At 37.3% G+C, this 23,050-nt stretch overlaps 2 protein-coding genes and 1 long non-coding RNA gene across 8 annotated transcripts in view; all 3 read right to left on the bottom strand.

Moving 5' to 3' along the window:
• Positions 1 to 1,193: 1,193 nt before the first annotated feature.
• Positions 1,194 to 3,038, bottom strand: LOC125387224 (A disintegrin and metalloproteinase with thrombospondin motifs 15-like). Its single transcript, XM_048414736.1, has 5 exons — positions 3,028 to 3,038; positions 2,744 to 2,889; positions 1,984 to 2,108; positions 1,423 to 1,515; positions 1,194 to 1,269 (listed from the first exon to the last, which is right to left on the bottom strand). The coding sequence occupies exons 1-5, from the start codon at positions 3,036 to 3,038 to the stop codon at positions 1,237 to 1,239; spliced, it is 408 nt and encodes a 135-aa protein (XP_048270693.1). The 3' UTR covers positions 1,194 to 1,236.
• Positions 3,039 to 3,081: 43 nt separating this feature from the next.
• On the bottom strand, positions 3,082 to 5,121 carry LOC125384800. The gene is made up of 2 exons (XR_007223587.1): positions 4,829 to 5,121; positions 3,082 to 3,270 (listed from the first exon to the last, which is right to left on the bottom strand). It is a non-coding gene; the product is annotated as an uncharacterized LOC125384800 (long non-coding RNA).
• Positions 5,122 to 7,703: 2,582 nt separating this feature from the next.
• Positions 7,704 to 23,050, bottom strand: part of LOC125384799 — a 30,911-nt gene continuing 15,564 nt past the window's right edge. Inside the window, exons 1-4 of one of the 6 annotated variants that reach the window (XR_007223585.1) lie at positions 11,716 to 12,447; positions 10,284 to 11,011; positions 9,419 to 10,138; positions 7,704 to 8,498 (exon numbers count right to left, since the gene is read on the bottom strand). Coding sequence is in view for 2 of the 6 variants with exons in the window: in XM_048404735.1 (XP_048260692.1) it covers positions 8,229 to 8,498; positions 9,419 to 9,585; positions 11,716 to 11,776 (498 nt within the window). In the remaining 4 variants the exon portion in view is untranslated. Of the gene's footprint in view, positions 8,499 to 9,418; positions 10,139 to 10,283; positions 11,012 to 11,715; positions 12,448 to 23,050 lie in introns of those variants that run through there. The other 5 variants (XR_007223586.1, XR_007223583.1, XR_007223584.1 and 2 more) reach the window with 5 other exon arrangements.

The raw sequence follows: 23,050 nt of genomic DNA on the forward strand, positions 1-23,050 counted from the left end.
ATCAAATCATATGCATAGTATTTCTTTTATCTCATATCCTAATTTCACCACATTGAATTCTCTAAAGGAAGATGAACTATTTATTTTAGATAACGCAAATCCTTTATTTTAGATATGCAAAGTCAAATATATTTTTGTCAATAAAGACACAAAAAATCTTAGATGTCAAAATGTCAGCTTTAAGAACAGTAGACTTGCCTGCCTTCAAACTTAAATGTCCTTTCCAGTAGTAAAACTTAAATAACATTAACAACGGCAGTAATATTTACGCCTACAGATGGAGGATATTAAACTTCGATTAAAATACAAGTAGCTCAATAAATATGTGTCTAAGTACGATGGTTAAAGAATAACGATTCGTCATTCTTTATTCCAGCGCTTAATGCTATCCATCTTTCAACAAATACAATCCTAGAACAATGCCGCTGAAGAGAAATGTTATGCGTGAATTTATTTGCCTTTGCGGGACGAAGGTTTATTAAATTATTAAATGAAAATGAAAGTTTATTAAATGATTGTAATATATTATATAAATATATATATATATATACATACATATATAAATATGTATAATTGTGTGTATAAAAATTGATATATGTATGTATGTATAAAATATATATATGTATGTATATATATATATATATGTCGGTTTGGCGTTAAGATTAGAGTTAGGGTTAAGGGCGTGAAACGAATCCCTATTGGCGCTAGACGTGATCGTTATGCAATAGAGGAGATATTTACCAGTGCAAACATGACCATGATGGAATTGGACAAGTAATCGCGATAATTTGATACTCGAGAAGCTAATGACGATGATCCTAGGCTCAATAACGAATCCACGGTCAACGGAATGACGAACTCTACTCTTCTTTAGCGTCTAAGTTGTACTCAATGTTAATGCGTGGGGCAATCACTACGTATCCGATAGTTACTTGAATCGTCGTCGAGATCGTACCGGAGAGTAACTCTCCGTCTCGACGATGCCGTCGAGGAAAACTATAATGGGTGGGTCTAAGGACATGAGATCCTCGGATTCGTCAAAGAAAGCTTTTGTTCCAAAAGTGAGGGAAATGAGCGCTGTTGCTAATTGGTCGATCTCCATATCGGCGTTTTGAAAGAGATGCTGGCCGTCCTTGAGGGGAGGTTGTTGACGGGGGGCATCGTTCGTGGAAGATAGGTTTTTCCTATCTTCCCGTAGTTGCAACAAAGACAAGGGATCGTTCACGGTTGTCCAATTTAACAAAATGGAACTCGTTGCATTTTATCGATCTAAAACGTCATGCGCAGATATTTTGACCTATATAATTTATATACCATACACTGTACAGATAAGTAGAAAATAAAATAATTGACACTCGCATATGCGTATCTCAGATAGTTACTACTTTACTTAAATGATTTAATTTAATGGAAATCGCTTACCATACCGTCTCGTTTTTCCGCGTATAAAATCATTCGTACGATCACTAGAATCATGTTGGATTCGAGCGATGGATCCATGTAAATTGCACTGACCTAGGATTAAAATACGTACGAAAATGTAACAGGCGTTAAAACAGTATTACAGCCTTACAAATAAATTATTATTCAAAACTCTCGTAAATACATCGTATCTTATATAATTTTCCTAAAAAATTAATTTTATTCGTTATATTTATCTTAGGAAATGTACGTTATTAATCTCAACAGCATTGGAAAACCAATTACCGAATGGCTGAAATTAATCGATTACAAAATTCCATTACGGATAAATTATTCGCTGAACTTTTTAAAAGATACGTGTAAGCTTTGAACAATGTAAACAGAAAATACAGAGCTTCCATCCGAGTATACGATCGAGATGTTTGAAAGCAAGTAGCGTACCTTGAAAATACAGAGATACGCATAACTCTGCCCTATGTTTCCCGGTTGCTTGCGTACATATGTAGGAGGAGGTATTCTATATCTAAATATAATAACAGAATTTCGTTTGGTATTACTTACGATGTTTAAAAGAGCCAAGATATATTGTTGTACTCGAATTCCATGAAAATCTACCACGGAGTAATCAGCAGCTATTCCAAGCTCTAGCCATCGTGGCGGCGAATCCTTAGCAGCTGGTCTTTTCTCTAGAAATGACTTATCTTCCACGAAATTAGAAAGTCTACTCGACTCGACTTGATAGCTTAAACGCATGATTATTAAAAGCATAAATTAATATCTACGAGCAAGTATTCATGGAATAATTATTATGATATAAATAATTATTTCAAAAGTATAATTTCAAAAATATCAATTCGGTATCACCGTGAATTTCATCCTGCAAATTTCTTTAAAATTCTTGACAAATTTTGGTAAACGTATTCCTCCAGCAAATTTTTCTATTTTTCTATTTTTTTACATTAAATTAGGCAAGATAGATAAAGATTCGTGCAATGGACAATATACATATGTATAATAGACAGGGAATAATAAAATAAATTAAAAACAGCGAAATATAGATGAACGTGTAGAAGATCAAGCGAGAGTGGAACGCAATAGGGAGAATAATTGTAAACCGAGTTCCTTTTAAGGCTGAAGATAAGCTATTCTTATATTACATGCTGTTATTATTACTTTTGTACACGATAGATTGGAATATCAGTACAATTTCTTTCTTTCAGTAATATTCGATGATTCGTTAATTTATTAACCGCTATATTGTACGTGGTAAGTAGAAAAGCAACGATTGTACAAGAATGGCATTTGGAAAAATAATACTTACTTGATAATCTGTTCCTTTGCCATTTAGGACCAGAGAAGTATCCAATTTCCTCGGGATTTGTTATTTTATATAGGTTGGGGTTGATAATCAAGCTGATCCACTCGGATTGGTTATCACACCTTTTATTTTCTCTCTTATACAAAACACTAAATCACACAGCAAACGCCTAATCTTTCCCAATGCGTCTTAGCAATTAAGACGTGGTCGACTCCCAAGACAAAAGAGCGTCGTTAGGAGTCGTACCAACATAACCCTAGTAACCTTTTAGTAACTAGCGGTCATACCAACTGAGCATTTCTCAACAGGATTTACGTCGATCGATAATTCTTCCGCTATTGTATCGTTGTATTCTGTGGAGACATCGTCTTTTTCATCGTACAGAATCAATTTCTCAGCTTCTGGGTATTCCACGTCGAAGACGTCACCGGAAAGATTATAAAATCCCTGAACATCGTGGCTTAAGGAATCGCGTTTGCTTCGTTTCGACTTTCTCTTACTTTCTTCAACTTCAAATTTATTCGATTTCCCTGTAACCGAATTATCAACGTTTTACCACGTTTGCCTGTCTTATCTTCGCTATTCTCGTTACGGATAAAATGAAAAAATAGTTGCAAAATTTCTGAAATTGTAAATACGACCAGACTGGAACGTATCAACGACATATACGTTACATTGTCATGTAACGCCGTGTCATATAGACGCGGATGCGACGATACTCTCGCGTTCTAACATTTTCAATGTCTCGCGCTTTATCACGTAGCTCGCGCAGAAGTAATACGAAGATGAATCGTTGGTTTTAATACACAGGGTGTTGTTTAATCGATCGTATAATGGAGAAGGGAACGATTCTACGGTACACCAGAGATGAAATGAAATCATAGAATGCAGTGGTTTTGTAGGTAGTGCTTTATCGAAAAGATTAACCGTGAATATTTGCTCGACCTATTTATACCAAATTGATACAGAATCTTAAAATACAGACGAATCTTTCTCAATTTCCTTCGATCATCGTCTCTAGGCGTACGAAACTGCCTCGTTGAATTCGAACGTTTCTCGATTTCCTTCCACGTGTTTCAATTTCTTCTTTTTTCAATCGCCGTTCGCCTTCTAAAAGCTGTCTTCGAACAGAATTCTTAGAACGACTTCCAATTCCTTTCGATTCGTCCAATCGTTTAGCTTTACGAAACTGTTTCGCTAAACTCCTTTTTCCACTGTACTTGCGTATCGTAACAAACTCGTCGGCGGTAACTCGCGTCGATTAACGATTCACCACCAGTGAAGTAACCGGGAATGCAGCAAACTAGTAGTCGATAGAACGAAGCGGAACGTAAGTGGAGCGAGCGATAAGAGCGATCGCGACAATCGCACGGCTCGCCGTGCGATTCCCACGCGAACGAATCATCAAATTCGAGCCAAAGATTCTCACTAACTCGAAGATTCGCGCCAGTATTTTCCACGCGCGCGTCACAGAAATTCGAACGACTTTCGCGAAAAGGACGGAAGGATAAGACGATCGAACGGATCTCGGGTCGATCGCGATACCCCCGGACAGAAGGTTTCGACGAAAAAGTGGAGTAGACGCGACGAAGGAGCGTCGTGCAGCAACTGGTGGCCAATTTATTCACCACGTGCCGTAGGAATTTAAAATTTTTCTTTCGCGCAAGAACGATCCACCATTGGAGAAAGTAGAATATAATTAATTTCGATCTCGTGTCGATCGCGACGTTCCGGATGGAACGTTTCGCCGAAGAGGTGGAATAAACGCGACGAAGGAGCGTCGTGCAGCAACCGGTGGCCAATTTTTCCATCACGTGGCACCACGTGGAAATTTAAACGTTTCCCATGAAAATGATGCACCATCGGTGAAAGTAAAATACGATAATTAATCGGTCGTCGAGTCGAACGTGATATTCCGGATAAAATTTTTCGATGAAAAAAGTGGAGTAAACGCGACGAACGAGCTTCGTGCTACGACTGGCAGCCACATGGACGGATGAACGCGGCTGGAAACGCACGCGATTGCAGCGGCGAATTGTGCGCAAGAGTAAGCGCGAACGCGAGACTGGAAAAAGCACCAGCGCTTACCGCTCACTGAAGTTCTAATAATGGCAGCTTTATGTGCAATCACCGAGAAACGAGGATGCTGGCGAACGCATTGTTCGACCCCGACCGAGACGATTTAACAAGGGCCGAGGATTTCATCTTGAACGTTGCTCTCGACCCCACCAGAATTCTTTGCTTTCCCTTGAACCGCGAACTCGAGAATATCGTATTCAGTAAGGCGACGAATCTAATGAACGGGAATTAAATCTGTTCCGACAGCTTCCTTTGCCTGGATGAAAGAATAAGTACGAGAGATAAATTATGTCAGATAATGCACAGTGAGTGATTGGCAGAAAAGTCATATCTACTTACGTGTATGAATTCTAAGTAAAATTTATATTAAACATTTCTTTTTTTGCCTATTACACACTTTTTTTTCTATTCTACGATATCTGTCACACGTTTACTCGTCTCGTCGATTAGAATTCAGTTTTATAAAATTACAGCATTTCTTCTTCAAATTTTCTTCAGGGCTTTCGATATTTGCGATGCTGAGTGCGTGGTGGCTGTGCAGCTACAGCTAACAATATCCTGTATATCAGTATCTTTTATAATCTTATACAGTGGCTGTGAAAAGGTATTTATATGCGTTAGGTTGTCCCAAAAGTTTCTTTAGTTTTATAAGGAAATATAATGTTATTATTAATGAATTCTGTACGAATAAAATAAAATGGATTCTATTACTACAAAATAGATCATACATAATTCAATACAATAATATGATACAAAAAATGTACATTTATTATTTCCTCACAAAACGAAAGAAACTTTTATGCCAACCTAATGCTAATACTTACGGTATCTCTATCTTTTTCAATTTTTTTTCATCAGCCGTTACATTTCACTTTCAACTAGTGTCAATAGTTCGTAGTCATACGATAGTACTATCAAGTGACGCGAAATTTATCTGTCCATCTGCATAGTGGATGGTTTTCGACCAGTGACTTTAAGCGATTTTCCACTTTCTTCATATTTTTGCTTAGATTCCGCTTCGTTTAAAAAGATTCACATGTATCGATATGAAAATTATTGGAAGATATTCTAGCAACTTGCAAGAGTATTCAAGAATTTTTGAGCACAGTTTTTAAAACACGAGAACGTAAACAGATATTGCATGATCCTAAACGATCCAGCGTGTAAATGTCGGTAAGGCTTTTGCAGACAGAGGACAATTAATATGCTTTCAATTAATAGAATTGATTAACACGCTGGGATAAACACAATAGTAGAAATAATACAGAAATACTTTTTGTAGCCACTGTAAGTAGCTGTTGGGTACAGTATTGTTCAAAAGTAGACAGTCGCTCGATTACTTTTGGCAAAATGTACTTTACTCGCAAGATTATGCGTAAATGGACTGCAAAATTTCATAACAGTTAAACGTAAAACGGACAATAGCCTACGTTTTGTAAAATGGTTTATCGAAATTAGGAGATAAAGAATTTCAGATAAGTAAGAGTGTAAAAAAGAAGAGAAAGATGGTTTTAATATTAATTTTAAAAATATTAAAAGGGACATTTCTGATTTTCTTATCCGTTGATAAATTGTTGTTTGAATAATTGCTTCTTGGAATAAAAAATATTTCTTTCCATTTTATTTGCGTTTTACACGACGAGATGAATGGCAACGAACGAGATGCAAAATGAGAGATGCTTAGCATCGAGGCATTACGCGTGGGCGATAGATTAGTATGACTCTTTAGAAAGAAATTACATTACGCTTAACGACGATCGTTATTCTTTCCTGGAATGGTTTTATTTCCTCTTAACAAGGCGATGTCGTCTCACGTTTTCTACGAAAACAAAATAATTCCATTCTTTGCCTTAGTTTTCATTATATGCTATCGCACGATAAATCATATCCCTTTGTTCACGGATGTGGAAATTTAATTAAAACCGATTCCTAGAAACGAATATGCGTTTTCCATTGGAACAAAACCCTATATCCCGTTAGAACCTTCCAGGAATTCAAGAACTTTGTAATTTTCCGTTTGACGATGTCGGATCTACATTCAACCTAAGCTCTCTCGATTTCTACGAAAATGATAACACGCAGATTTCCAGGATGCTGTTGAAAGAACAGAATGCACGAGTATAAACTGAATGCTTTCATTTAGGCAGTGTAATTACGTTAATTGGTTACAGCTGTAAACGCGCTGGTATAAACTATATAGTTTAAGCGATTTAGTAGATACCTGATCTCGCGTTTCCTTGTTTCCAGCGAAATTTTAGTATTATAAACGGAATGCGGATGTTTGTGCGTTTGAGAGAAATGTGAGTGTGTATAAACGTCCAGGTTGTACACTCTTGTTCACGAGTATCGAAAAATATGCCGATCGTTAAAATTGTTCGCTTCCTGCAAAATAATCAAAATAATTGGAAACCAATCGGAGGATACTTAAAAATTAAAGTAAAATAAAAAGAAAATTAAGGTATAATTAATAAAAGAATATTGTACAGAGATCGTACGAAGGAATTTAAATAAAAGTTGTGTACAATTTTCTAATGTTATGTGTCCACGAGAAAATTCCCATTCTATTGGGTTTTCTCAAAAGTTTCTTTCGTTTTATAAGGAAGTGACAGATGCACATCATTTTTTGTTTTACATTATGATCCATTTTGTTCTATTAGTAGAAAACGGACCATACAAAATTCAATAAAATAATATAAAAGAAAAAATGTTGTGCATCTATTATTTTCTTATAAAACAGACAGAGACTTTTGGAACAACCTAATATGTTTCTCATTGACATCCTTGGGAATTAAGTAGAGGATAATGGAAAAATGGAAATCGATAAAAAGTATTTATTATTATATCGAGATTAATGAGTTTTTTTTTAGAAAAGTTTGTCACTTTATACAATTTATTGGTAGTGTATTGCTATAACAATTTTTCTAAAATTTACAATTTAAATTACATTGGTTCGTTGAACGATCGAGTAATAACTTAGCAGTGTTTTAAATCTCATTCTCGTAGATTTGATTGTATTTGTAATTATTATAATTATGAATTATTATATTCTTAAGAACATCCCCTTTCTATATTGTCAATTGTTCTTTGATTTATCGACAGTAGAACGAGAACATCATTATTATTTTCTTATTTCTGAGCTTCGTATTATCGATATCGTCGTAATTTTATTGACTTATTAATCAATATTCATCGTAATATTATTATGAAACACATAAGGAATGAAACTCCATGTATACATTTACAAAATGAAAACAGCATTTTCATTGGTAATGCGACAAATCTTATGTATCGTGTTGTTGTGTAATATTACAGTATATGTTACAATGTACGTATAAACGCGTTAATGGAACCAATTATTCTCATCGGTGACTAAAATGATTCACGATCGTGTGTTATTTCGTCTGCAATGTCAGGACGGATACATGATAATTGTTAATGTAATTTGTAATATTAAAGCTAGAAACAGATCGATCCCTCTTATCGTCAAGTCGTTCGCAGCACCGGTACCGATATTGCAAAACGATTTCTCGCAGCAAGTGGTGCAAGCGGAGAGTTTTGTTCGTTCACCGACCACTATACATCCGGAGTCGCATTTGTTAGTACACTTTCTCTCCACCGACCAAGTTTGTGGACTAGACGTTGAATCTTCGGTGCTGGTAGTGTAAGAAAATCGCTTTACCTGAAGAGAAAGAAGCAAACGTGAAAGGAATATTTGCAGATTTTTAACTTTCACGATGTTCGTTATATGACATGTCCTAGCGGATCGCAAGAGACACTCGTACGCTAAAGTATAGTATTTCTTTTAATTTTGTCCGAGTACGAGCTCATTTTGGGCGGCATTAAACCACGAACTTGATAGTATCGAGCGAAAAGAGAAAAAAGAAGACTGAAAAGAAAAGATGAGAAAGAATTCTACATGTACGTAGAATGATTCTTGATACTAAAATTAAATTAATATTTGCAACAATTCCTTGTTTCACTCTGTATGACATTTCACATTGGAACTTGTAACGAACACGAGTGAGTGTGAACGTAACATATTTTTAGTCAAGGGAATATCAATTTTCCAGAATATCTCGCATCATTTCCAGAGAATACGACTCGTTCATTGTTAATTCGGTCGGTTAATATCGATTACGGATTTCGTAAAATTTTTGCCGTGTATGTGCAAATTGTACAATTATATCATATTCAATATCATTGTTGATTATCAATAAATAAGAAGAACAAACAAAAAATTGCATTTGCATATTCCCTCAAATGTGTACACCATGTACATATGTTCCTATAAAGCGGAAACAATTTCAATAAAGTACGTAATTATTATGAAACTGAATTGATCGACTATATTGAACATTTCCAAACACTAAAATCGCGTTATGAACGAAATGAAACTGTGAACTTGAACTTGAAACTTGAACAGTCTTCTTTCGCTCTCGTGTTGACGATAACTAATATCGCTTTTAGCTAGCTGTTTGCTATATTCTGTTTGCTTTAAAAGCACGCGATCAAAGCAAAATATCAAACATCTGCTGAAACACGTGCGTGACCTGTGTATAATCAACAAGCGTTTGAATCTCTGTTATCATTTGTCATTACCATACAGGTCCTTTTGTCACCAGTGCACTTGTGCCCGAAAGTGGTGAAGTTTCCGGTCAGATTGGCGCATCTCTCTCCATCTTCCATTGTATCACACTGATGACACCATAAATCGTTTGCTCGTTCCGACGCTGCGTGAGTTCGATGTTCCGTAGTTAACAGTTGGCCTGATCATCGGACACAATCAACCGACAAATACGTATTAATTAATAGAAATCGTGATTTATCCTAGATTTCTAAAGATTATTAAAATCGACGTAGGAATCGGACGTAAGACGTTGGGCAAATCGTTGTCTACTTTTTAATGCTTCGCATCTTTCTCTCTTTTATTTCTTAGAAATTACTTCCTTCTACTTCTTCCTTTCTTTCATTTTTCAAACAAATGTGTCGTGCTTTCATTAACGTCAGACTTTTGTACATTTTTGTAAAAATAAATAGATATTAGTCTTGACATTTACAGACACATCGGTGATATGCGTAAGATGAAATTTCGTCGCGTTCGTTGACAAGATTGCTAGGAAGATTGCGGAAAGGGATATCATCGAGGAAATCGTCTAATAAGGTGAAACATCGGTTTAGGTTTCTTATTTACAACGGAATTCTTCGGATGTTTAGCTTTTCCGTCGAATAGCGTCTCTAACGATATTTCGCCAAATTTTCCTGCTGTTCTTGCGATACGTCCGACGGTGAGACTTGGCAAGCAAAATATCGTAAACGTATCTGGAAATTACGAAAAATTTATTTCGATTTATTTCAATTAAACGTATTCCGAGAGCATTCAACGATTTCATTTTAAGGCATTATTAACGCTTATCCACTGACAGGTAATCAACGAAATCATACACGGGTACTTAAAAATACCTACAGTTATGAAAGATATTTCCAAGTTCGGAAAAACGCTTCCACGCAAGTTTGACCAATCGTACCAATCCTCTAGAGTTTCAGCTTCTTAACAGATTGGATCATCTCCGAAGACTAAACAGACGGTATACGACTACGTTTGCATCTATACGACAATTGGATCTACGCAAGACTGCAGATTCGATATCCACGAAATATTCTATGTATATTTCATGAAGTTAAAAATTATACTGTTTTATTTCACATCTGGTTCCAATAGAATAAGATGGATTAAACGTAATTCAATAAAATAATTTAAAACAAAAAATGTTGTGCGTCTATTATTTCCTTATAAGATAAAAGACACTTTTGGGACGATCTAATGTTAAAAATTCTCTGTGAAAGTTGATTGTAATATTCTTCTTATCTAAAGAAAAAGAGAAAATAGAAATAGATGTATTCAGTATGAATTATTTATTTTATACATAGGAAACATAGGCAAGACGGTAAATGAAAAAGGTAGCCTCGAAATGAGAATTCATCGCGAAGCTTATCACGGAAGAAAAGTCAATTAAATGCACCGTGTACGATGATCGTTGTTTACACGATTCGTAACACAAATGGCTAACACCTACGAGTGAAGGCTTCAACAGGTGCACTTTCCTCTATATGCAGTTTATATGTAGAGGAAGATCTTCGCTATAAATCGTTCCTTCAGACATCTAGTGAAAACTCCCTCAACGAAACACGCTCCTAAAACGCAACTTGCTCGTAAAACAAATAGGGCCATGTAACTGAAAGGAACCTCGAGAAAGAAAGAGGAAAATGGGAAGAAACAGAAACTTCCATTTTCCATTACAGAAACGCTCTTTGTTGAAAGAAAAATTCCTCAAATTAAAAATTCTCAAAGACGAAATACCGCCATTGTCTATCCTGGCAAATTATCTTCCGTCTTAACCAGTTACCTACTCTTGACGAGTATACTCGTCACGCGTAAAAAGCAATTTTTGCTGTTTAAACTGCAATTTCAGCGAAAACTAAAATATATTCGTAAATTTGAAGACGTTTCGACCATTTGGAAGCCAGGACCAGGTAAAACGAACAAATGAAGAGATATAAATAATTATTATGAAAAAACTATAATACAGCGTGAACAAAGTAGTTGTTCTGTCCTTTCTAACGCATTTTAGTCGCATTAGTCGCAACGGCTAACTGGTCAATACATTGTCGAGTCGATCAACTTTGGTATTCCGATCGACGTGAAAATCGGCGTGACGAATAAGGCGCAAGAATCGTTTTCTTCTCTCGCAAATACCGAAGATGGACAACGCGTATCGGCGAATTTTTAATTTCAGAAAAATGTAATTTGATTCGTGGCGAAACGTGTGAGAAACGCGTCGAATTAAAGAGGCGAAGGTTTAAGCAGCCCGACAAAGCGAGTGAAATGCGAGGCTTACCATTGATGCTTACGACCATGGAGATAGACGCGACGATCAGGAAGTACATGACAGGGTACATGTATCGGCCATGTTGATAACGTCTAGCGCGTCACATTCGAAAATAAATTCGGCTGTTTAAATTGCGATCGGCTGATGTCCTTGGCGCATTGATCGTATGTTGATGTATGGCGGCGAGCGCGTTGCAACGCAAAACGAGCGGATTTGGGTATAATAGACAGCCATATTGAGAATAGCCGGAGTCTGCGCTGGATGGGTACAGCTGCTCCAGAAACCTTGAAGCCCAAGGAAAATCAATATCCATGGCAGCCGGAAGGTCCTGTTCGTTCAGCGGGAACGTTTGACGTCAAAGTTTCTGCGCATTCGCATCACATCCAGGAAAAAGAAAATTCACTGTCACTGAATCAATGATTTGTCGACACCGCAACTAAAATTCAACTTACAATGCCTCGAAAGCTAAAATAGTCCGACACTCGCCGTAAAAATATCTTTCGTTTCGTACGTTCATTCGAACGAAATAACTCGTCTGCAACTGTGGACCGAATCATTTGAATTTTGCTCGACGAGTTAGAGGAAATCTTCGAAATGTGTTATTTAAATCTTCGTTACAGGTCCAGCTAGAAAAGTTGTAAAAAGCTACCTTTACTTTCTTCTTCGCTATTCCGACTAATTGTACTTCTTTCAACATTTCTTTACACGTCACCTATTGTTAATCTTTCCAATTCTTCTAACTCGTAAAAAAAAAAAAAAAAAAAGAAAAAAAAGGAAAGAAACAAATTGTTTGACTCAATTTTTGAAAAGTTATTCTGTTTTAAAGAACGCACCAACGACTCCTATAGCCCGTTACACGAGACTTCGGGATTTTGTTCGTTTTGTAACGAAACACGACTATCCCGATCACATTGGTAGAATTTGAAATCATCGTGAAAGTGCAAATGTAAAAGACAGAAAATAGTTGTGGCGAATATTTGGGGGGAAAAATAGTACATAGTATAGATAGGTATTTTGAGCGTACAATAAATATCAAAAATTATTCCATTGAATATCAAGACGTATCGGTACAACAGATAATTGACTGTTTAATTAATTTCGTGAAATTAATTTCCTCCACGAGATACACCATAAAGAGCTATCTTCAACATGTTATAGACGCTAAATACTGTCCCATTGAACATTGAGATGCATCGATGTGATGGATAATTGACTGTTTAATCACTTTTGGAATCTCTGCGAAATATACACTCGCACTAAATATCTTGTTACTTAAAATACAATATAATATGTAATATGCGATATGTAATATAATATGTAACATACACGTACACACGCGATATATTTATAAAGAAGCACGTATCAGAGTTGGAATAATTTCGTGAGCAACAGTAGACGGTAAATGTAATTTGCAAACGATCTCTTTATCAAATATCGATAAACGCGATCGATATGGAAGGGATCAGTTCTGTAGCGGCACTCGACAACAAATACCGCTACACGACACTAACTGAGCAACGGACACGGTAGCGAAGCCAGTTGACCGTGATCCTCCGAGCAGGCCGGACCTTTCGGCCCTAAGGGACTACCAGGCGTAGGCCCTAACAGTGAGCGCAGCAAGCTATTCAGTGTACAGTATACAGTGAGAGAGCGGAGAAAAAAAAAAAGCAAAAAGAGTGCTAAGCAGTGAAAAAATAGTGATAACATCACCCACACTACAAACAATACAAAAATAGAAGAGGAAAGGAATGAGATTGAAACCAAGGAGGCGGAATCCGCCATAAGTGCGACAAAAAAGGGGGTCAAAAGGAAGATAGAAAAGCAACAGATAATTAAAGATAGCAGCATAAGACCCGCTGCACAAAAGACGCGGAAACTCAATCCGCCTCCAAACCTGATAAGCAGGAACAAAAAAGAAATCAGACAAGAAAATTTAAAAGAAAAAGAAAGCGATTCTCAAGAAGAGTGTCACGAAAAAAACGAAAACATGAAACAAAAAAGAAGCCCCCAACCAATGGCAATCCCAATAAAAAACAGATTTGAAGCCCTCCAAGCTCAAGACCCCTGCGCACCGCAGTTGCAGGAAACTATCATCGAAACATTAAAAAAAAAAAACGACTTACTAAGGAAAAAAGCAACCAGACAGCCCACACCCCTGGTCACATCACCGATAACCACGAACAAAAACAATGCCGCCCGGACAAGTACCTCCCCCGCCGCTCCGCCAAAAAAAACAACAACACCACATCATTCAACATTACTGAAAAACCAAAATTATAAAGGCCTGTCACCCAGCCACCCCGCTGAAGAACAGGCAGACCCCCCCACATCGGCAAAAGGGGCCAGGCCACCCCCCAGCAACATAACATTACAAGACCCAAAAGATACAATAGCACTCATGGAAACTTCACTCAAAATCAAGAATTTCCACATCAAAAGAATCCACTCAGGTAAGCACGTGCTTTACCTTCAAAACATAAATGACTACACAAATGCAAAAAAAATACTGACTGCAGCCAACACGGCCTACTTCACATATACTCCAAAATCTCAAAAACCCCATACGTATCTACTAAAAGGTCTAGGTAACAGCTACACAGAAGCGGAAATACTAGAAGATCTAAAAGCCCTGAATATCGAAGAAGTTAACTTCACCAAAGTGACCCGATTCACAACAAGAAAATCAAGGGAGAACAACACATTGCTCCCAATCTATATAATTCAAGTCTCCCCCGATAGCAATATTGGGAACCTATTAAAAATAAACAGACTCAACTATCTAAAAATAGCATGGGAAAAAATAAAAAAAAACAACGATATCACGCAGTGCTACAAATGCCAGCGAATAGGCCACACTGCACAAAACTGTAACCTAAATTATCGCTGTGTAAAATGCACTGAACCGCACGGGCCAGGTGAGTGCAAAATAAAAAAAGAAGCAGCAGTAAGCAAAGAAAAAATCTACTGCGTAAACTGCAAAAACTACGGACATCCTGCATCTTACAAAGGATGTCCAAAACTCGTCGAACTACGGAAAAAGATTAATGAAAAAATCACCAAAGCAAAAACATCAAAAACCGAAAGAATCGCCAAAATAAGCCGTAAGTACGTCCCCGAGCTAAAGTTCGCGGATATAGTAAAACAAAAAACAAGTATAAACGAGACAAGACCGCTAGTAACAAACTTAGCGGCACAAGCCAAACAAAACCCAAACCCAACAATAGACGCACCCCAAATAAGCATAATAAATGTCATTGAAGACTTCAAAAAAAGCATCCTAAAAGCACTAAGCGACCAACAAACCCAACTAAACGAAATCAAAAAAGCACTAAATACGCATGAAGAAAGAATCGATTCCATCTTCAACATCATCGAAAATATAGACGAAGATTAGCCAAAACACACCCGCCCACCAATCACAGCAGAAAATAAACCAGATAAAAGTTAAACATCTGAAAATCATATCAATAAACGCCAACTCTCTAATCTCAAACCAAAAAAGATACAGCTTACTAACTCTAATTAAGAAAGAAACCCCCGACATAGTACTTATCTCAGAAACCAAACTGAACTATAGACATAAGGTGCAATACAAAAACTACTCTATAATAAGACACGACAGACCAAACGCCACCCAAGGAGGAGGAACGGCAATCCTCATAAAAAACCCCCTGAAGTTCAAAACAATACAAAACGACAAAATAACAAACTTCAAAATCCTAGAGACGACGATCATAAAAATAAAAATAAACAATAAGGAAAACTTATTTATCTCTGCAGCCTACGCAGCCTACGGAAACCAGAAACAATTTAACGACGAATTCGACAATCTCTTCCAACTTTTACAGCTCGACAAACAGGAAAACTACTACATAATAGCCGGTGACCTTAACGCCAAACATACCAGCTGGAAAAACGAAATAAACAACACGAGAGGAAACTCCGTCAGAACCTGGCTAGACAATAAAAGCATCTTCTACAAAACAAACCTTTATGGCTCCGAGCTACCCTATTACCCAAAAGGACGCTCCTACCTAGACATATGCCTAGCAGACGCCCGAATAAAATTCCAAAACTTACGACCAAATAACACTCTCAAAACCATAGACTACGACAGCGACCATAACGCCATAGTATTTCAGATAAGCAAAAACACATCCGACTACCTAACACTCGAAACGCAGACCGAAACACCCAGGTACAACTACAAAAAGACAGACTGGAAAAAGTTCCAAAACCTGCTCGAACAGAACTGCGACCTAAAAATCTACAACAATGTCAACCTAACAGACAGACAAATCGACTCGTTCATAGACGAAATAGAAAAACATATACAAATCGCCCTACAAGAATCCGTACCGACATATAAAAAAAAAGACTCCTGCGAGCCATATATAAACTATAAAATAAAAAAACTACAACGAGATAAAAGCTACATACTATCGAAATTAAACTACCTAAGACATAACTACTCTTACGACAAAAGAGAAGACATAGAATTCCTAAAGTACCTGCTACACGAAATAAAATCACAACTAAAACAAGAATTCGCAAACTCTATAAATCAATACTGGACAAACAAAATAAAAAATATCTCCAAAAAAGACTCTGCTAGCATGTTCCCGCAGATAAATCAAATTTTCAGACCAAAGGAACAAAACTCCATCCCGCCCCTCAAACTGCCTCCAGAAAAAGCCTCCCTCATCCAAGAAGCAGGCATCGAGATACACAACACCAACAAAGACACAGAGGGCAACTTCATAATATCAAAAACAACGGAAAAACTAGACATTATCGGCACCCACTTCGCCAAAACTCACACACAAAACGAACACATGGGCCGAGAACAATTAAACAGAATTATCATCGCCGAAACAAACATACTAAAAAATAAAATAAAACAAGACATAGCGCTAAACAAAACAGTCTGCACATTCTCAAACGAAAACACATCGGACGACCCCAAACAGCCCGACCCAGAAATAAACTACTTTACAAACTTCAATCAACTAAGTACAATCTTCTCCACGCTAAACAACAAAAAATCCGCCGGCTTCGATGGCATCCCAAATATCTCGCTCAAACGCCTACCAAACAAAATAAAATGGTACTACACAGTACTGTTTAATAATGCACTAAACAACACGTACTTCCCCAAAAAATGGAAAAAAGCCAAACTCATAGCCATTACAAAAAAAAATAAAGACGGCTCATCACCTGCAAACCTACGACCCATAAGCCTCCTCCCCAACATAAGCAAAGTATACGAAATGATCATAAACAACCCCCTAGCAGCCTTCTGCTCAAAAAATAAGATAATCCCGGAAAACCAATTCGGCTTCCGCCACAAACACTCCACAATCCACGCAATAAACAAACTTACGTCGGATATCTGCTGGGCACTTAACGCAAACCAGCGAGTAGCCGCCTGCCTAATAGATATCGAAAAAGCCTTCGACACCGTCTGGATCCCAGGGCTCATTTATAAAATGATTAAAAAGAACTTCCCCGAATACCTAATCAAAATAGTATGGGACATGGTAACAAACAAAACTTTCATAATGACCGACGGCTCGCACACTTCAAGCAAAGAATTCTCCATAGAGAACGGCCTGCAACAAGGAACAGTAAATTCCCCGCTACTCTTCAGCATCTACAATAACGACTTACTAAACCTCTTTAACCTCAACACATCCACACACAAACGCTCCATAGCCTTCGCGGATGACCTAATCATCTACGTAACAGGCCGCAAAAACAAAACGATAAGAACAGAACTGCAAGAACTCTTTAACAAAATCAGCGATTACTATCATACATGGAAACTAAAAATTAACGCAAGCAAATGCGAAACCATACTATTCAGACCCAGAACAAGCAAAATCGGCCCAGCAGAAAGGGAACAAGTCAGGAAATTCCGCCTAAAAGAAAAAGCAAACGAAGAGAACCTCATACCACACAAAAACTGCGTAAAATACCTAGGAATAAACATAGATGAAAAACTAAATTATAAGCAACACATCGAAATCCAACTCTCCAAAGCCAGCAAAGCTTTTTGGAATACAAAAAGGCTGTTTTACTCCAGACTTCTCGATAGCAAAGTAAAAATCATGTGCTACCAATCGCTAATAAGACCCATTATAACCTACGGCTGCCCAATATGGTACAACATACCTGCGTCAATAATGGAAAAAATTCGCATATTTGAAAGAAAATGCATCAGAGCTTGCCTGAGCATTTACAGATCAGAACACAGCGGATACAGAAAATACGTAAAAAACAAAAAAATATACGACTTAGCCAACATCCACCGCATCGACTGTCACATCCTAAAACTAACGAGAAATCACTTCTCGCAAGCCGCGAAGATCAAAGAAAACAGCCTAATCTTCGGCTGCTTATACCCAAACGACGCATACTTCAAAAACACTCTGTTAACAGGCTACATCCCCCCCGAAGCCTTTCTATACCTAGACGAAAGAAACTATCTCCAAGACCAAAACAACATACCCATAATTTATCATATGCAAAGGAAAATAGGAATGAAATCTATTCAATACGAGGAAAACCTAGATGGCCGCACGGCAGACACTAGGTGGAGATACAACATGGCCCTCCCCCAAAAGGATACAGAAGACAAACACAGAAAAAACACAAAAAAATATTGGTGGATACGGAATTCACAACAAAAACAACAAGATAAAGAGCCACAGAACGGCAACGCTCACCGAATCAAAGTGTAAATATGTAAATATGTAAATAGATAAACAAATATTATACTAATCCCACAGAACACCCCACCCCACCCCTCCCAGTCCATCCCCTCCCAGCCCCTCCCAGCCCCTCCCTAATAGGCTAGCGAACTGTCTTGTTTTTGCGTCCAGGCTTTCAGGACATAAATTAAAATATCGTACATAAGCACAGCGCAACAGCGGCTTAATTTTATTTTAGTTAACAATAATAATCTTAAAAAAAAAAAAAAAAAAAAAAGAGAAAAGAATGTAATAATGCATGGCTACGTCGTACCGCCGCGTATCGGTACTCTTGCCTGTACCACCCTACAATTAGAATTCAGCGTTTATTCTGGAAAAAAAATGATGTAAAAAAATATGTAAATAACCTGGAACAAATAAACAGAGATTAAAAAAAAAAAAAAAAAAAAAAACACGGTAGCGAAGTGGTTAGCGCTCTAGGTTTCGAACGTTCGGGACCCGGGTTCGGTTCCCGGCGCCCGTGATCATCCTATTTTTCTACCACGCATCAAAATAAAAGAATAATTAGTAGCGTTCCAGCAGCGATATCTACAGCCGGCAACTACTACTATCACCGACGACAACATAACGCCATACACGCCTCAGTTCTTATGCTGGCCAAATATTCCGTCATCATTCAAACATCCATCGAAACTAATCCCAGTACATACCATTCGAATAATCGAGTAACTTTGTTATCGCGTATGATACAGTGCACTTACTTGATTGCAATGATATCTCAACGATTATTAACAGATACCAAGATGTCTCGACAGTTGCAAAAATCTTTTATAAATAAATTACACGTGGCTCGCGAAGCTGTTTCAACGTTGCTGGAAACTTTTTGCGTATATGATATACGAAGCATTTCGAAATGATCATTGCAGCACTGTAGCGAGACACGCCTAACTTGATCGTATCGGTGAAATTTCAAACGGATTTGGAAGTGTGCATAGAAGTTATATTTATCAGGGACACGTACTTTCCAAAAATCATCAAACTATTCGAACAGTCAATTATTATTTAGTATGTTAATAAACCACGATGTAATACTCTTAAAGAGTTAGAGAATAAATTTTTAGAGAATAAACTCTCAATAAATTTTTAGAGAATAAATTTTTAGAGAATAAACTCTTAAGAGTTTAAAGAATAAATTTTCGGAAAATGGAACAATTTGACTTTCAAATGGCTTGTACGTGATGTAATCATCTGTTTGATGAACTTTTAAGTGCTATCGTAGATAGGATCGTAAAATACTACGAATGTTACAGACATTGTCGTGATTTTCCTATAAAGTAACACACGACGCGTAGTCCGTTTGATGTTCGATTTGCTTGGCTCTTCTAATCCAATTTCAATAAAATTGTACAAAATGCACGTGATACGAAAGAAAATATAAAATATACAAAATACTCTTTACTTCTCTTTTTTTTTTTTTTTCTTTTCAATCATATTCTCAAAAATATGAATTTGCATCAAAATCTACAGTCTAATTAGAATATTAGAAAGAATATTCAGACAGACGATGTATATAAAGGAGATACAAATTACGACGATGAGAGAACTCGCAAGATATTTGTATCTGTGAAATTGCAACTGTTGCGTCGATAAATATCTACGCCGATTAAATTTTCGATACACTTCGGATTCTCATCGGAAAACCAGTAATAACATATTTCTATTTCGTAATATATTTCTGATATACAGAGGATGCTCTCAAAAATATATACACCCACTTTAATTAAATGGTATCGTGAAATTGCTGCATCGTATTATTACAATTTTTATACAAATCTTCCTTTCCTTCAATTTTGTGTACATTTCGGATGCATTCCTTTCTTTTAATCCTATTAATGGATCGATAGATTTAATTTTATAAAATTGATTTTTTGAATATTTATACATTCCATATCTTTTTAAGCACCACGTCACACGATTCTTTCGGTAGAAATAACTGCGTAAAATTACATTTTCTCTGTACCTGGGAGTTTTTGCGCGGTAAATTTTATACGATCGAAGCCCCTTTTTCGAGTGGCATGGGTGCTTCGGCATGGGAAAGTGCCTCTCCATTATCGTTTTAGCTGGCTGTTTCCATTTGTATAAAATCGTCGTTATTATCGTCTTTATCACAACGAAACCATCCCATTACATCAGTGTATTTAAGGTTTCCCCACAGTTACCCCATCATTCGAGCAATCCACGTGCTTTACATAATTCTCAATATCACGTTTCCATTTTCTAACATCCGTGACTGTAGCTTTTCCAACGTCACGTACTCTTGATGAATTCTATCGCCGATTCTTACACCACCTCCCACGTTTTTAATTAAATTGTATTTTCTTTCTGTACGACTGGAACGTTGTTAGTTTCATACCAAATTCTTATTTATCGGAATTCTATTCTATCGAACAGAGAAAAGAATGCGTAGATTTTTTAAAAAGAAACTTATCCGTCACTGAGAAATGTTAGGTTCGACTGATAAAACGTACAGACACCAGAGTATTCGTGGGAGCAGTCGAACATCAACGATTCTACGATCTCGGCATATTCCACCTCAAACGCGATTCCGTAAAATTCAAACTAATCGTCCAGCGAGCTGTTCCGTGTTTTCCAAACTGAACAGATCGTGAGCATCGGCCAGCGATATGGGAAATGAAGATAATTTCCAATTGTTCGTAACATCTGACGATCATTCGACTTAAAACATAGTTCTCGCGGTCGCGGCAAACAAGTTACGCAGGCAATTTGTCAGCTGTCGAACGAGAGAGCTGGCTGGTTGTACTGCGTTGAAGCAGAGCGATTCGAAGAACGGCAGAGACGCGAAAGGGAAGCGTTCACCGAGAATACGTCCGTTTCGTCTTTCTCGTTAGACGGTGGAAATGAATTGGCGATTTCACCATGAATACTACAAAGCAAGTTAACGCTGTAACTGGCGCGAGTTTCGCGTGAAACGTAGCCTTTGACGAGGTGAAAGCCGGTTTGTTTGCGGTTTGTTTGTTTGCGCGTCTCGCCGAACAAATTCGATAACTAAAATTGTCTGGCGAAATTGTTTTACACGGGCCGTGTTCTCGGTAACGCTAACGGCTATTTAATCAAAATTGTCGGCCGCGTTTCTCGTTGGCCGTTCGATCAACCAACGTGTAATTAAAATGATAATCTTAATAGATCCTCATGGACAAAGCTAGCGAGGCTTCTAGTTGGCGAAGCGAGCTAAGCAAATAGCGAATTATATCGCGTGTTATAACTGGATCGTGGAAGTTTGCGCATATTTTTACACTGATAAATTAACCCTGCTGCTGATCCTCTAATATTTCTCGTTCGATCTCATCTATTACAAATAACAGATACGTAAGACAACATAGAAAAATATATAAGTAAATAGTATCGCGAATAATTACGAATAATTGCATTCATTTTCGTTAAAGGTAAATTATATTGTATTTACGTGCCAAGGATAGAACTGAAATTGCCGCTGATATTGATTTATTCTTGTTAAATTTCAATGTCAGAATAAAAAAGTTTAGCAGTTAGCCGTTGCGACCTCTTTGAAAAGCGTGTACCTAAAAGTGTGTCGCGAACAGTAAGCGATGGCGAGTATACTCGTCGAACACGGAGTACGGGTGACTGTTATAATACAGAATTAAGTTGTTACGAAACGACTGTTTTATTTTTCAATTTAGTACTGACGGGGCTCGTCGTAACGTAAAATACTGCCATCTCTTCGTGACGAGTATACTAGTGGAAAACGGCCAATTGGTTAAACCAGGACCAGATCACGATACCGTTTAAAGATGAAATTTGTAGAATGGTTAGAGTTAGAGAATATCGGAACTTTGTATTATTATAACGTTTACCATCGCTGCGCTCTCGATATTAACCCTTAACTGCTGCTCTGGGACTCCCAGACGATATAAACATCCGCGTAACTTCGCTCTCGAGCAACGCGTGATGTCAAGTGTATTGGTAATGTTCAATTAAGTCGCCCCTTATGACTATAACTTATAACTTCTGATCTTTGTTCCGTATAGGAGTAATTGAGAACGTACAACTTTCCTTTCGCTTTGTTTCGTCTTGTCCATTATGGATGAAAATGCGATTATAGTTACGAAACGAATCATTCTTCGTTGATCGCGATACAATGGAAATGTTTACAGCTAACGTTCCCGAGTGCTTCGAATAAAGAAAGAACGATGCAATACGATACTCTTTGACTTATAAATAACTTTCCTTTGAGACCAATCCGTGGATCAATTTTCTGGCTCCGCAGACGCAATGTTACACGTAATCCTAGGAATCGTGAAGTTTTCAATCTTTTCTAATATTGTTTTTCAACTTGAAATTCAATCTATTGGACGTAGGAATATTTTTACTGTAAACTATTAGAAAAATGTCCATCGTATAATCGACGAGCATCGCGAGAGTAATATCCAGGCTTTAAATTCTAAAGGCTCGTTACCGTACAACTGTAGTAGGCAACGTCGTTGCTCTAAACACGTACGTAATTTTGTTCACATTGTATAACCGATAACTATTTTCTTTTTATTATTTCTTTTTATTCGAATGTCCTTCAGCTTTCGCTTTACCACCGTACA

The sequence above is a fragment of the Bombus terrestris genome, chromosome 3 (assembly GCF_910591885.1).
Source record: "Bombus terrestris chromosome 3, iyBomTerr1.2, whole genome shotgun sequence".
Lineage (NCBI taxonomy): Eukaryota > Metazoa > Arthropoda > Insecta > Hymenoptera > Apidae > Bombus > Bombus terrestris.

What these genes read in the sequence shown, in the direction of transcription:
- LOC125387224 (XM_048414736.1), bottom strand. An exon ending in GCAAAGGAACAGATTATCAA is followed by an intron (nt 2,109 to 2,743) that starts GTAAGTATTATT and finishes AGTCATTTCTAG; the next exon opens with AGAAAAGACCAGCTGCTAAG. An exon ending in CGGAAAAACGAGACGGTATG is followed by an intron (nt 1,270 to 1,422) that starts GTAAGCGATTTC and finishes ATGACGTTTTAG; the next exon opens with ATCGATAAAATGCAACGAGT.